The sequence below is a fragment of the Ovis canadensis genome, chromosome 3 (genome assembly GCF_042477335.2).
Source record: "Ovis canadensis isolate MfBH-ARS-UI-01 breed Bighorn chromosome 3, ARS-UI_OviCan_v2, whole genome shotgun sequence".
In the NCBI taxonomy this organism is placed as follows: Eukaryota; Metazoa; Chordata; class Mammalia; order Artiodactyla; family Bovidae; genus Ovis; species Ovis canadensis.
The window spans coordinates 144,463,174-144,477,095 of NC_091247.1; the positions used below are offsets into that span (position 1 = coordinate 144,463,174).

The 13,922-nt window shown below is 58.2% G+C and overlaps 1 protein-coding gene across 7 annotated transcripts in view; it reads left to right on the forward strand.

Annotated features, from left to right (window-relative positions):
- HDAC7 (histone deacetylase 7) overlaps positions 1–13,922 on the forward strand; it is a 37,231-nt gene that overhangs the window by 12,598 nt on the left and 10,711 nt on the right. For 3 of the 7 annotated variants that reach the window (XM_069580903.1, XM_069580898.1, XM_069580899.1), the window contains exons 2-13: positions 3,705–3,755; positions 7,541–7,728; positions 7,827–7,917; positions 8,232–8,343; positions 9,134–9,249; positions 9,411–9,536; positions 9,876–9,967; positions 10,155–10,250; positions 10,382–10,562; positions 10,747–10,943; positions 11,166–11,339; positions 12,499–12,718. In XM_069580903.1, coding sequence (XP_069437004.1) covers positions 7,588–7,728; positions 7,827–7,917; positions 8,232–8,343; positions 9,134–9,249; positions 9,411–9,536; positions 9,876–9,967; positions 10,155–10,250; positions 10,382–10,562; positions 10,747–10,943; positions 11,166–11,339; positions 12,499–12,718 — 1,546 coding nt within the window. In that variant the 5' untranslated portion in view covers positions 3,705–3,755; positions 7,541–7,587. The remainder of the gene's footprint in view (positions 1–3,704; positions 3,756–7,540; positions 7,729–7,826; positions 7,918–8,231; positions 8,344–9,133; positions 9,250–9,410; positions 9,537–9,875; positions 9,968–10,154; positions 10,251–10,381; positions 10,563–10,746; positions 10,944–11,165; positions 11,340–12,498; positions 12,719–13,922) is intronic. The other 4 variants (XM_069580904.1, XM_069580901.1, XM_069580902.1 and 1 more) reach the window with 2 other exon arrangements.

The window sequence follows — 13,922 nt, forward strand, 5'->3', positions numbered from 1 at the left end:
AGCTTGCAGCACACTGGGTCCTGGATAAATCTGAGTAATAAGCAGCTTGGTGCCAAGCAATAGAATTAGTAAATAGCAAGAGAATTTCTGGAAGGGGGACATAAGGAGTTGAGTCTAAGGAAGTCCTAGGGAGTTGGATGAGTGAGAAACTTCTAGTTTCATACTTTGAGGGACTCTTTGAAATGTTTTTAGTGTCTACAAGTCATATACTTTTCAATTTTTAAAAAATCGTGGACTGTCTGGAGTTGAAACTCCTGAAAGTGAAAGTCAGGTTTTAGCCACTTTTCTACCCCTTTGAGCACAAGACCAGTGCCCTCACTGAGAGGTACTTAGAACCCACTTTTGGGGTCGACTTCTTGGGTTCTCCCCGCACTGGTCTGGCCTGGTTGTACTGCTGCCCTGCTGGGTGACTGTGACCTAGCCCCCCTCCCCTCTCTCTTTCCCTTCTCTGGGAAGTGAGAGTGTTGCCTGCACAATCTCTGAAGCCTCATCAGCTCCTAACATGCACCATACTGTCCTCACGCTGTCAGTCGGGCAACTGTGACGTTCTCTCTTGTGTTTATTGATTCTTGGACCTTCTTGGCCATTTCACTCCCAGCTTTGTCTTCTCTGCCAGCCCGCTGCGGAGTCAAGTTTTGTCAGGGGAAGACCTGAGCTGAGGGGGCTGGGGGAGGGAGGGAGGAGAGTCAGCCCAGGATCCAGGGCTTCACTGCCTCGTGCCTGCAGGGCAGGGATCTGCCTGCTCCTCCTTTTTCAACTCCTCAGGAGACCAGGGAGGGGGACACAGCTTTGACAAAGACATGGAAAGCATTCAGAGGGGTTGTGGGTGGCCATGCTCTTGGGGAAGCCCTCCCCTGACATAGGACTGGCAGCGCCGGGGAGAGCAGGTGGCCAGGCCGAGCTCAGGTTTCCAGTCACATCTGCTGGGCAGGTGAGGGCCAAGGGGAAACAAGGGAAGAGCGGGAGGCCAGCTTGTACAGGTGCTCGGGGACGGGAGAGCTGCACTTATGTCTGCCCTGGAAGTGGCTGAGGGCCAGGGCAGACCCACTGGGGCAGAATTTCTGGGTAAGATCAGGTGTCCAGTTGGGGAAGGTGACTTGATGGAAACTTCAGCAACTGGTAAACCATCTCTTCAGCCTGACTGCAGTTGCCTCCAAAGAAGGTAGGAATAGGGAGTGACCAGGATTCCAGAAATGAAAGCTGTCCACGCAGGCCTGGAGCAGTGTGCAAAAGGGCTAGACCTATGCTGTGTTCCATCCCTTGGGTCCATTCAGTCCTGATTGTATTTCACTCGTGAAAGTGTCAGTCGCTCAGTCGTGTCCAACGCTTTGTGACCCCGTGGACTGTGGCCCGCCAACCTCCTCTGTCTATGGAATTCTCCATGCGAGAATATTGGAGTGGGTAGCCATTTCCTTCTCCAGGGACCTTCCTGAGCTAGGGATCGAACCCGGGTCTCCTGCATTGCAGGCAGATTCTTTACTGTCTGAGCCACTAGGAATGCCCACATTTCACTCCTGGTTGCACCCAAATTCGTGGTAATAGCACTGTGAGAGGGGCTGATGAGAAGGGCCCCCAAGTTCATCCCCAAGTCTGAGATGCCAGGTGGTCACTTCATGGTTTCAGGTCAGCTGCTGACCGGGTGCCTTTTCTTCTCTCTGGGACACAGGAGAGATGCTCCCCAACAATTATCTCTGTTGCTCTGGGCGCTTCTGAACCCCTGGTCTCTCAGCATGGACCCAGGGGCTTGAGAGAAGCAGAGCTTTTTCCAGGCATTTCTTCTAAAATCCACCCCTGTTGGTAGGCAAACCACACACACACACGCAGCTTTCCTAAAAAGAGTTTACATCATATCATCATCACAGCGTCTCTTCTGAGCCCCGTAACAAACACTACGGAGTTCAGGGCCATTAGTTTTGTCCCCTCCAGAGGGTGCATGGTGTCCGGAACCCGTGGTTACAGGGGAGTGGGGTGCAGAGAAGCTGGCTGTGCCCCTACAGCATGTGCTGCTGGCCAGCCCCCAGGCAAGGACCAAGGGCTGTAGGAGACAGTTCCCAGCAGCAGGCACTGGAGACACAGGACTCTACAGTCTCTGGACATGCAGCCGCGAGCCTAGTTTTGAAGCCTCTCTCAGAGAACGAGGTTCCTGAGAGAGGCCCGGGGTGGGGGGCATCCCATCCGGGAGGCTGCCTCCCGCACTCCTGTTCCTTGAGACTCACAAACCTTGAGAGATACGCATGCCATGTCCTAGGCATGGGGCCGGAGAGTGTCATTGTGTTCGAGTCACCAGTTCCTAACAGCCTGCCATGTGCCAAGCAAGGTATTAGGTCATAGCTTACCAGTGGCACTGCAGAGACCCCGATTACTGAAGTTTCAAGGTGGTGGGTACCAAGTGGGTGCTGGGGAAGGTGAGGAGGGGGAGGTCAGGGGGAGCTTCCTGAGGAGATGGGCTTGGGCTGGACTTGAGAGGATAGGCCTCATTTGAATAGGCGGAGCGACATTTCCCTACCAAATGTCATCCGGGCGCTGGCCGCTAGTATCTGGGGGCAGTTGGTGGGAATCTCTCTCTGTGCGCAGAGGCGCCCCTCCCTGACAGGCACCTGCTTGCAGGGACTTCTACTTGTCCAGCTTCTGAAAGAGGACTGAGGCTGCCCTTAGGCCACAGAGCAGTACCTGCCAGCTGACCTTCAGAAAAACACCCCTTCTGCCCCAAATCTGGTCTGAGGAGGGCTTCTGTGTGTCCACCACTTGCCCCTTCAGGACGCCTCTGGTCTCCAGCTCCGTCCTCTGCCCTGAGCTGGACAGCAGGAGGGCAAGGTGGCCTCAGGACTCAGCTTTCCCCACCCCAGCCAGTCTCTGGGCTCCGCTAGGCCTCTCTGCTGCTGACTGTCCTACCATGGGATTCCATGGGCTCTGAACTGGATGGAGGTGGGGTTGGGGGCCCTGCACTGGACCTAGGAGTCTGGGAGAGGTGGCCATTTCCAGAAGGAAAGACTTCTTTTTTCAGGTTCTCCGTGAAACAAAGGCTGAGAGATTCCCTTCTCTGGGGGCACAGAGGCTGCAAGACCCAGGATAGGGCAGTAGGAAGAGGGAGTTCCTCCTGTGGGGTCCTCGAGCTGTGCATTCCAGACCCACCCCTTCGCAGCTCCCATCAGATCTGACCTGACCTCCAGGCCACGACCTAATCCCTCCCCCACTGTGGAGGGGGGGCCAGCTCCCTTTTCAGTCCTGCTCCCCCTTCCCCTTGTCTCCCTCCAGGCATCCTTAGTGCAGTCTCACCAGCCTGCTGTCCACCTCACCCCTCAGCCCTCTCCCTCCCCTTCCAACTCTGGGAGCCTGCCTCAGCTGCCCAGAGAAGGCTGGGCACCTCAGGGAGGGCTGACACTGCTGGGTAAACTGGAACCACCTGAGTTTCCTGTCCAGGACTGAGCTCCAGAAGAGCGAGATATCTGAGCTGCTTGATAGATCTGATGAGGAAGATGGAGCTGGGGATCACTCTTAAGCAGCATGGGAGTTCAAGGAAAGGAATGGGGTGGGGTCTTGACTTTCTGGCTAGCTTCCGGTGGAGGTGCCAGGTTTTGGCATGCTCAGGCTGGAGTGAGGCCTCCTGGACAGGCAGGCAGCCTGCCTGGCTTAGCCCTCTCTCCTCTCCCTCCCCTGCCCCTCCTCTCCTGGCAGCTGATTCACTCCATCTCTTCTCTGTACAGATGGGACCCAGGTGAGCCCGGCTGCCCCCTGCTCCAGCCCGCCCATCATAGGTAAGAGTATGCCTGAGGGGGAGTGTGGTGGGAGTGGAAGATGAGGCTGGAAAGGACAAAGGAGGGTGAGGAGCGGAAAAGGACAGAAGGTGGTTCAGCAGGGTGCCTGGAGGATGGGCCAGAGTTGGGAGACTGGGGTTCTGGGGGAGGGGGCAAAGTTGGGGTTTTGTGGGGAAGAGGTGAGGGTGGGGGATAAGAGCGGCAATTCTGGGTCCAGGCAGGCCCCAGAGCTGGGAAGCACAACAGGAAAAGGAAAGGCAGGATGCTCTTCTTGTCCGCGCTGGGGCAGCGAAACAGGAAGGCAAGTAGGAAGCTAATATTTATGCTCAGGTCCCTGCCTCAGGGGCTCTGGGGAGGGGGTGCATTCTTGTTTGTCGGCTCTGAGGTCCTCATGCTGGCCCTGCAGGTTGGGCACAGCAGCCCTTGCAGGATGGGAAGATGCCTCGTGGTGCTTGGGTGGAGGTTGAGGACCCCACTCCGTGATCCTCTCAGCGTTCCACACCCCCGCTGCTGTCAGGCTGTGTTGGGCGGGGGGGGGTGGATGTCCATAGTTGAGGATGTGCCCGTGGTTGGGCTGGGGTGGGTGAGGCTGGACTGACTGAGGTCTGCTTTGTCGTTAATTTCAACCAGATCCACTGAGGGCCTTCTGGGTGCAGGTTCCACACCTGACACCCAGCCTAGGGCAGCGAAAAAGGAAGGGCATGTCCTCTTTGCTCCAGTCCTTGCTGTCGAAAGCTTGCAGACCTGGGGAGATGAGACACACAAATAAAGAGAGAAATAATGGTAGAATGTAATATGTGATCTATGTGAAAGGAGGCAGCAGCTGATTAAGGAATTCATCCACCCATTCAAGAAGCATTGAGTTCACCACCTACTGTCATTTAGTCTTCCTAGCTGTGTAATCGGAGAAGGCAGTGGCAACCCACTCCAGTGCTCTTGCCTGGAAAATCCCATGGACGGAGGAGCCTGGTGGGCTGCAGTCTATGGGGTTGTGAAGAGTCAGACACGACTGAGCGACTTCATTTTCACTTTTCACTTTCATACATTGGAGAAGGCAATGGCACCCCACTCCAGTGCTCTTGCCTGGGAAATCCCATGGACGGAGGAGCCTGGTGGGCTGCAGTCCATGGGGTCGCTGGGAGTCAGACACGACTGAGCGACTTCACTTTTACTTTTCACTTTCATGCATTGGAGAAGGCAATGGCACCCCACTCCAGTGCTCTTGCCTGGAAAATCCTATGGACGGAGGAGCCTGGTGGGCTGCAGTCCATGGGGTTGTGAAGTCAGACATGACTGAGCGACTTCACTTTTACTTTTCACTTTCATGCATTGGAGAAGGAAATGGCAACCCACTGCAGTGTTCTTGCCTGGAGAATCCCAGGGATGGGGGAGCCTGGTGGGCTGCCCTCTGTGGGGTTACACAGAGTCGGAAGTGACTTAGCAGCAGCAGCTGTGTAATTTTCTAAACATTGAAAGAAATTGGAAAAAGAAAAAGAAGCATGAATGAACTCCATCTCTATTCCAGGGCACAGAGGACATAGGGATTTATTTATTGATTCAGACAATATTTTCTGAGTGCCTGTCATGCGCTAGGTTCTGGTTCTAGGTGTTGGGATAGTGAGCAATAGGGAGAAGCAAGTCCCTGCCCTTGGAGCATAGCTCAGATTTGGTACCTGCCTCGCCGGTGCTTTCAGGGGACAGAACCACCAGCATGATGGAAATCCAGAGGAGGGCTGGACACGGGACCCTGGGCTGGCTTCAGGAAAGGGGAAAGACTCCAGCAAGGCTTGGAAGTCTGGCAAGATCTAGAAAAGTGGAATTGAGGGGTGAAGACAGCACCAGCAGGGGGACTTTATGAGCACAAGCTCAGAGGATGGAAGGTACATGGGCTGTGATGAGACGGGAGCTGATAGCTTAGGTGGAGGGTCCGTGTTCAGATGTGGGAGACAAAGTGGAGAGAGACCAGCTTAGCACCAGACTGTGGAGACCCTCAATGCTAATTCACCCTGAGAGGGGTTCCCAGGGTTGAAGGCAGAGCCCCTCCCACCTTCCCAGCAGTGGAAGGGGCTGAGGCAGTGAGGGAGAGCGGAATGGGTTGCTCCCAGTCTGTGTGGCCAAAGCTGCTGGCCGCAAGTCCAGGGGGCCTGCCCTGAGGACCCTCATGCATCGCTGAGGGAGTCCCCCCAGGAAGCCAGAACACCTGCCATGAGAGGACTGAGACCCTTCCTGGGGCAGGAGTGCAGTGGCATCAGGGCCCAAACTCAACCCAGAATGAGAATTTGGGATCCCTGAGTGGAGGCATGAGCAAGAAGTGGGGACATCAAAGTGGTGCATTGCCTGCTGTCGTCAGTATCTGGGTGCCCAGCTGTCCGCTCTGGTCTCTTGACATCCAGAGAATGGTACAGGCACCTCCCTGCTCTGCTTCTCTCTCGTCTCCATCTCACAGTCAGAGAATATAAGAGCGGGCACCACTTAGTGACCACCTATTGCAAGCCCCTCTGCCTTTCTCCAGCGAGAAACCCATCCTGGGGTGAGAGGCAGGGCAGGCGACTTCCTGAAAGTGGATGGGAAAGTGGAGCCAGAGCGCTGGTCTCAGCAGAACAGAGCCTGAGCTCACTGTGCCCTGGGCTGGTGCCCTTGGCCAGGTCCCTTCACCCGAGCCTCAGTTTCTTCCTGTGGGAACAGTAGTAGCTCCCTCCCAGGGCCCCAGGGTGATGAGGTGAAAGGGTTTGCAGCAAGTCCGCACATGTGCTGTGGATGTTAAGATAATGGTTCAGCTGGACCTGCAGGCTGTGTTTCCTGAGTCCCTGGCTGGTCTTTGCCCCAGCGCCTTCCAGTCCTCTTCAGTGCTGGCCTGGAAGACAGCCCATGGCTGCCTCCACAGGGGATGCCCAGCACTGCATTAGCTGAAGGAAGCCTCTCTGAAAAGGTTCCTCCGCCTGTGTGCTCTCACCTGCTCCCAGCCCCATCTGCGACCTCTTTTCTAGGATAACTGGGAATGTCTGGCTGCTGAGCGCAGCCTGGCCTAGCTGGCGGTGCTGGCATGGGACCTAGTCTGGCAACTGGTTATATATAGCCCCTGCGTCCATGGCCTTGGCAGGGTGCTCCTGGTGTGGGCGCAGGGGACACTCGAGGCGCTGAAGCTGCCGTCCTTGCCACGCCCCGCCCGGAGCTGGCGTGAGGGTACCTAGGAGCTCCCTGGGCACATGGGCTGTGCAGGCCTAGGGTGCTGGCCAGGGCTGGCTGTGGGTTTGAGGCACCTCTTTATCCTGTGGCCTGGGATAAAGTAGGGAGGATGGCGCTGAGGGCCTGGGGTGCCCTTTGGGCTTGGAGGCAGAACAAAGGGAACTGCCTGTCCTATTGCTGTTTTTGAGATCAGTTTATCAGAGGGCATGTGTGTCCAATCCTCCTCCAGGGGGGAAGAAGGGAAGGAGAGGTCAGGGTCCAGGATGTATCATTAAAGGGTCCTCAGTCCATTCCTAAATCCCACAGCCCCCAACCGTGGCCTGGAGAGGCAATATATTTAGTAGAAAACTACGCTTGGGGTCAAAAGGCTCAGCTCACCACCACCAGCGATAGACTAAGGCCATGGTATATGTGACCTCCTTTCTCACGGGTGAAACAGAATTGAAAATACCTACCTGGCAGGACTGTGCTGAGGGCCCCCAAGGGAAAGGCCCCTGGAGGGTGTTGTGCCTTGTCAAGTGAGGCTGAAGGAGGCTGATTAGGTAACCGCTCACCTGCGGGCCTTTCCCGCTCACCCTGCCCTCTCTGTGCGCCCTCAGGCTGGCCCAGGCCCCGCGCAGACACGCCAGGCCCTCAGCCCCAGCCCATGGACCTGCGGGTGGGCCAGCGGCCCGCGGTGGATGCCCCGCCGGAGCCCACACTGCTGGCCCTGCAGCACCCCCAGCGCCTCCACCACCACCTCTTCTTGGCGAGCCTGCAGCCCCAGCGCTCCGCAGAGCCCATGCGGGTAAAGCTAAAGCTCCCACGAAGCCTCGAGCCCAGACCCGGCCCCGCCCTCCCTTCAGCCTCCACCTCTGTCCTCAACTCCTCGCCCCCTCCCCACAGCTCTCAATGGACACGCCGATGCCCGAGTTGCAGATGGGGCAGCAGGAACAAGAGCTGCGGCAGCTTCTCAATAAGGACAAGAGCAAGCGAAGTAAGGGTGGAAGCCTCCCCCGGCGTGTCCACGGCCCCCTGTGTTGCGGGGGGAGGAGGATGCCAGCCTCAGTCGGGGTCTCTGCCTGCCAGGCACTGCGGGTGAACGCGGGAGGAGGTGAAGGGGGACCCGCGGGCTTCACAGAAGGGATGTAGCCTCAGGCTTGGCTGCTGCATGAAGGGCCCCTGGGAAGCCTAGTGGTGGGGGGTGGTGCGGCGGGGGGCGTGATCAGGGCAACGGGCAGAAAATATTCCAGGGAGGCCACCCACCCACCCCCCCACCCCCCAAACCACTCATGATTTCCGCCCCTGCAGGTGCCGTAGCCAGCAGTGTGGTCAAGCAGAAGCTGGCAGAGGTGATTCTGAAGAAACAACAGGCGGCCCTAGAGAGAACGGTTCATCCTAATAGCCCCAGCGTTCCCTACAGGTAACTCCCTCTCCGCCCCGCCTCCTTGTGTCCTTGCCACGCCCCCCTCCGGATGTCCGCCAATGAGCACACAGCACACGCAGACCGCTGCTCTCAGGTGCCCTTCACCTAATCCTCACCCCTCACCTCTAATCCTAGTGCCTCTCCGACCCTCTCTCCCAGCTGATACCTGCTCTCCTCTGGCCTTTAATTATCTCGCCTCACCCCGCCTGAGGCCCTTCTTCCCTACAAGCCTCTCCTCCCCCCACATACACTCTCTCACGCACACCACGCTGGCTTTCTCCTCTGTATTTTCCCCTAAGCACAGAAATATCCAGATTCCTAGAACAGCTTCCTCCCTTTGTGTCTGGGACCCTGGCTCCTAAGGACAGATCAGGATGGGTGGCCCAGTACTGCCCCCTGGAGATGGCCCCTGTTCCTACTGGCCATGCACTCCGCCTGGCCCTGCTGGCCGCCGCCACTCCAGCATGCCTGCATCCTAAGTCGCTTCAGTCGTGTCCGACTCTTTGTGACCCCATGGACTGTAGCCCGCCAGGCTCCTCTGTCCATGGGATTCTCCAGGCAAGAATACTGGAGTAGGTTGCCGTGCCCACCTCCAGGGCATCTTCCCAACCCAGGAATCGAACCCACATCTCATGTCTCCTGCATTGGCAGGAGGGTTCTTTACCACTAGCGCCACCTGGGAAGCCCCGCTGCCTCCCCCGGCAGGTCCCAAAGGGTGGAAGGAGATGGCTGCTACGCCTCTGGGCATCCCTGCCCCTCTGAAGCAGCCTTGGTGCTCACTCCGCAGAACTCTCGAGCCCTTGGAGACGGAGGGAGCTGCCCGTTCCATGCTCGGCAGCTTCCTGCCTCCTGTTCCCAGCCTGCCTTGCGACCCCCCAGAACACTTCCCTCTGCGCAAGACAGGTGCGTGGACAGGCCAGCAGGGATCTCCAGAGGGGCTAAGGGGGAAGAGCCTTGGGGGAGGGTCAGGGAGGGGGTACTTCCTTCTCCTGTCTGTCTCAGAGAAGGTTGGAAGGGAAGGCTTAGGGGTGGGCGTGCACCGAGTGATCCCGGCACTCCTGCAGTCTCCGAGCCCAACCTGAAGCTGCGCTACAAGCCCAAGAAGTCCCTGGAGCGGAGGAAGAACCCGCTACTGCGGAAGGAGAGCGCCCCTCCCAGCCTCCGTCGGCGGCCAGCAGAGACCCTTGGCGGTGAGGCCCGGCAGGGTGGGTGGGTGGCGGGCAGGCCTGGTGCCCTCCCCCAGGGCTCCGGTGGGTGGTTGTCACAGGGTGGCCTACACACTTGCCAAGGGGTGAGTTGGGGCAGAACCCAGCTCCTGCTCCATTGGCTAATCTGACGTCTGCCCAAAAGGAGGGGCATCTTAAAAAAACCAAGTGTTCAGAAGTGCTGGAGGCTGGTGATGGCCTTCCTGTCCTGCTGGGGAGAAAGCAGGAAGCAGAGCCCACCCACCGCGGAAGGGGCTTGTTCCTGGCCCCCTCCTAAGCCACTCTTGGCTCCTAACTGAGCACCCCCCTCTCCCCAACCCTCAGACTCCTCCCCTAGTAGTAGCAGCACGCCGGCATCAGGGTGCAGCTCCCCCAACGACAGCGAGCATGGCCCCAACCCCGTCCTGGGCTCCGAGGTAAGGCCTTGGCAGGCTGGGCGCCCCGGGGCATCTCTGGGGCTCGGCGGCCCTCAGCAGGCAGCCTGGCCAGGCTGGGGCTTCAGCATCTGGGCAGCCCCAGCCCAAGCTTCGGGGGGGCTCCGGGGAATGTGTGCCTGGGGGTGAAGGTCTGGAACCGGTGACCCCTGCCCTGCTCCCGTGGCAGGCGCACTTGGGCCAGCGGCTGCGGCTGCAGGAGACCTCTCTGGCCCCGCTCGCCTTGCTGCCCACAATCACACTGGGGCTGCCCGCCCCTGCCAGGGTGAGTGGCTGAGGCGCCCTCCCCCAAACACCCGAGATCTCTCCATCCCTTCTCCTACACCCCGCCCCTGGCCTTCACTGTCCTCCCCTCCGGGGTCTTCTCGCCAGTGATGTTCCCCCACTCTCCTCCAGGCTGATGGTGACCGCAGGACCCATGCGACTCTGGGCCCTCGGGGCCCAGTCCTGGGGAACCCCCATGCTCACCTCTTCCTGCCCCATGGCCTGGAGCCCGAGGCTGGGGGCCCCCTGCCCTCTCGCCTGCAGCCCATTCTCCTCCTGGATCCCTCAGTGTCTCACACCCCTCTGCTGACTGGTGAGTCCCAGCTTCTCCAGAAGGGCTGGATCCCAGTACCCTGCCGAGGGCCAAGCATGGCCAGGGTCCCATCCTCCTGTGCGTCTTGCTGCTGAGTCCCTGGCTCGCCTCACCCCCCAACCCTGGCTTCCCTCCACTCTTCCTTGTGGTCCCCTCCTTATGCCCCCCACCCCATTCTTTCCAGTGCCCGGGCTTGGGCCACTGCCCTTCCACTTTGCCCAGTCCTTACTGACCACCGAGCGGCCCTCTGGATCAGGCCTCCACCGGCCACTGAGCCGGACCCGCTCAGAGCCCCTGCCCCCAAGCGCCACTGCCCCCTCACTGCTGGGCCCCCTGCAGCCCCGCCTGGAGCGGCTCAAACCTCACGTCCAGCTGATCAAGGTGAGGGGAACGGGGTAGGGGAGGCAGTGAGGGGTGGCTGAACTGGGGTGAAAGAAGGGAGACTCAGGAGGGGCAGGGCCAGAGAGGGGATGTGTGGGGCCCAGGGCTGTGTGGCCACTAGAGTCCCAGCGGGATGCAGGACGATCTGGCCCCGACCACCACTCCCCACCTCACGCCCTGTGCCAAAGCAAGTCTCCTCAGTAGTCATCTCCCCCACCCCAGAGGTCAGCCAAGCCGAGTGAGAAGCCCCGACTGCGGCAGATACCCTCAGCTGAGGACCTCGAGACGGACAGTGGGAGCGTGGGGCCGCTGCGGGATGATGGCCTGGAACATAGGGAGTCCAGTCATGGGCAGCAGGAGGCCAGAGGCCCTGTTCCTCTCCAGCAGCACCAGCAGGTATGGTCGGGCCCAGGGGCCTCTTGGAAGGTAGAGTCAGGAGACTCTGGGGCCTGGTAATGGTGGAAGGGAGGGAGATGGGATGTCAGTGCAGGGGACAACTCTAGGACCATGGTTCCTCTGCCAAACCCACACTGAGGTACAGACAGACACACACGCAGGCATACATGCATTCACACACGTGCATACGTGCATTCACACACACATACATGTGTGCACCTCCAGCAGCCTTCCAGCCTCAGGGTGAAGCCATGTGCCTTTCCAGTGGTGAGACTGGCACATGGAGCCCCACGCACCCCCGCTGTAGGACTTCCCCCCGTGACTGTTAGTGCTGTTTCCAGGAAGGTGCTAGGGCAGGAGGTGGGGCAGAGCCGGGCTTGGCCCTTCAGCTGCACGAGTCAAGCTGTGGAGTCTTCATTTGCTGGGGCTCATGTAACAAGTACTACAAAATGTGTGCCTGAAACAGCAGGTGTTCCTTTCCCCACAGTTCTGGAGGCTAGAGGTCTGAAACCGGGGTGTTGGTGGGTTGGCTCCCTCTGAGCCCTGTGAAGGAAGGCCTCTTCCCTCGGCTTGTGGATGGCCGCCTTCTCCCTGGGTCTGCACGTTGTCTTCTGTCCACGTCTGTATGCCGACTTCCCCTGTTTATAAGGACAAGAATCATATTGGAGCTTACCCTGATGACCTCATTTTAACTTGAGTACCTCTGTGAAAACCCTGTCTCCGATCAGGTCACGTTCTGAGGGGACTGGGTGTCCCATCCTAAATACAAGGTGGGAAGGGACACAGCTCAGCCCATAAGATGTGGTAACAGTGCACAGAGTGCGGCGGCTCGCACAGGCCCCTGTGTCCTCGGGCAGTGGGTAGTCCTCGGAGACCAGGAGGAGATCCTGGTCAGAGCCAACCTGAGGCCCCTCACCCTAGTTCTGGTGTTGGGGTCTCGAGGGCTCAGGGAGTGCTGGTGGAATGGGGTGGTCAGTTTGGGCTGCAGATCTTTGGGGGAGTATATGGGCAGGGAGCTCAGAGACTCAATGCCCAGCTGGGCGGCAGGGTCAGAGGCTTCTGCAGAAGAGGGGCCTGACGGGAAGTTTCTTGGCTGTGGGCAGAGGCGAATGGAGCAGGGTCTGAGAACCTAGAGCCTGAGGCCCCCTGTGTCCCTCAGGTGTTCCTCTGGGAGCAGCAGCGGCTGGCTGGGCGGCTCCCCCGAGGAGCCACTGGAGACTCCATGCTGCTTCCCCTGGCCCCGGGCAGTCACCGGCCCCTGTCCAGGGCTCAGTCGTCCCCGGCCGCACCTGCCTCGCTGCCGACCCCAGAGCCCGCCAGCCAGGCCCGTATCCTGCCCAGCTCAGAGACCCCTGCCCGGACCCTGCCCTTCACCACGGGTAAGGCTTGGATTAGAGGGCAGGAGGAAGAGGCCGGGGCACACGGGGGCTCGGAGGGGATTCCATAATTCCCTGTGTCATAATTCACTCTGGACATGTTTCGAGAGCACAGAGCCCTTTCTTAGTCTGAGGAGGTCTACCTAGTGTCCCATGGAGCAGGTGGTTGTATCCATGTTACAGTTAAGGAGACCCAGGCTCGGGAAATCAAGGGGAAGCTGGCTGGCAGTCAGGCCAGGCTAAGAATTCAGGTCTCCTGACAATTAATTCAGGCCTTTCAGAAATTACATTGTTGCTCTGCTTGTGAGAAGAACTCACGAGCATTTTAGAAATTTGAAAAATAATAGAAAAGCATAAGAACAGGAAAAACACCACCAGCCAGGGGACTTCCTTGGCGGTGCGGTGGCTAGGACTCCATGCTCTCAGTGCAGGGGCCCCAGGTCCGATCTTTAGGGAACTAGACCCCACATGCTGCAGCTAAGAATTCACACGCTGCAGGCCACAATGAAGACCTGGTGCAGCCAAATCAATAAATATTAAACAAGGAAAGAAAAAAATACAGGTGTGACCTTTAAATTCATAACAAAAATCACGAGCCAGTATCCCATCACCCAGAGGCAACCCCTCGTAAATGCTGCCGTATTTCAGGCCAGTCTTCGTTCTGGCCACACGTATAAATCCTATAGACACTGCGTTTTGTGGCTACATTGTATACGCTATTCAGTTTACACATTATGAATACTTTGTGATATAATCAACCTTTAAAAGCGAGATTTCAAAAAGTAATGATGTCATCTATTATTTTTGGCTGTCCTGGGTCTTCACTGCTGTGCAGGCTTTCCTCTAGCTGCGGTGAGTGGAGGCTGCTCCCCAGTTGCGGGGTGTGGGTTCCCCATTGCAGTGGCTTCTGTTGCTGCGGAGCGCAGGCTCAGCAGTTCTGGCACATACGCTCAGCTGCTCCTTGGCATGTGGGATCTTCCCAGACCAAGGACCAAACCCATGTCCCCTGCATTGGCAGGCAGATTCGTGACCACTGAGCCACCAGGGAAGCCCTGAAAATGAGAATTTATAGTGTGTCATCATAGTATTTTAGTGTAAACGTTTCTTACTGGTTGAGCAGTTAGGTGGTTATTCATTTTCCCCCATTTGAATTTCCCCAAGCCACATCTGTCTTGTCACATGGCCCGGTGTCTCTGTGGGCTTCCCA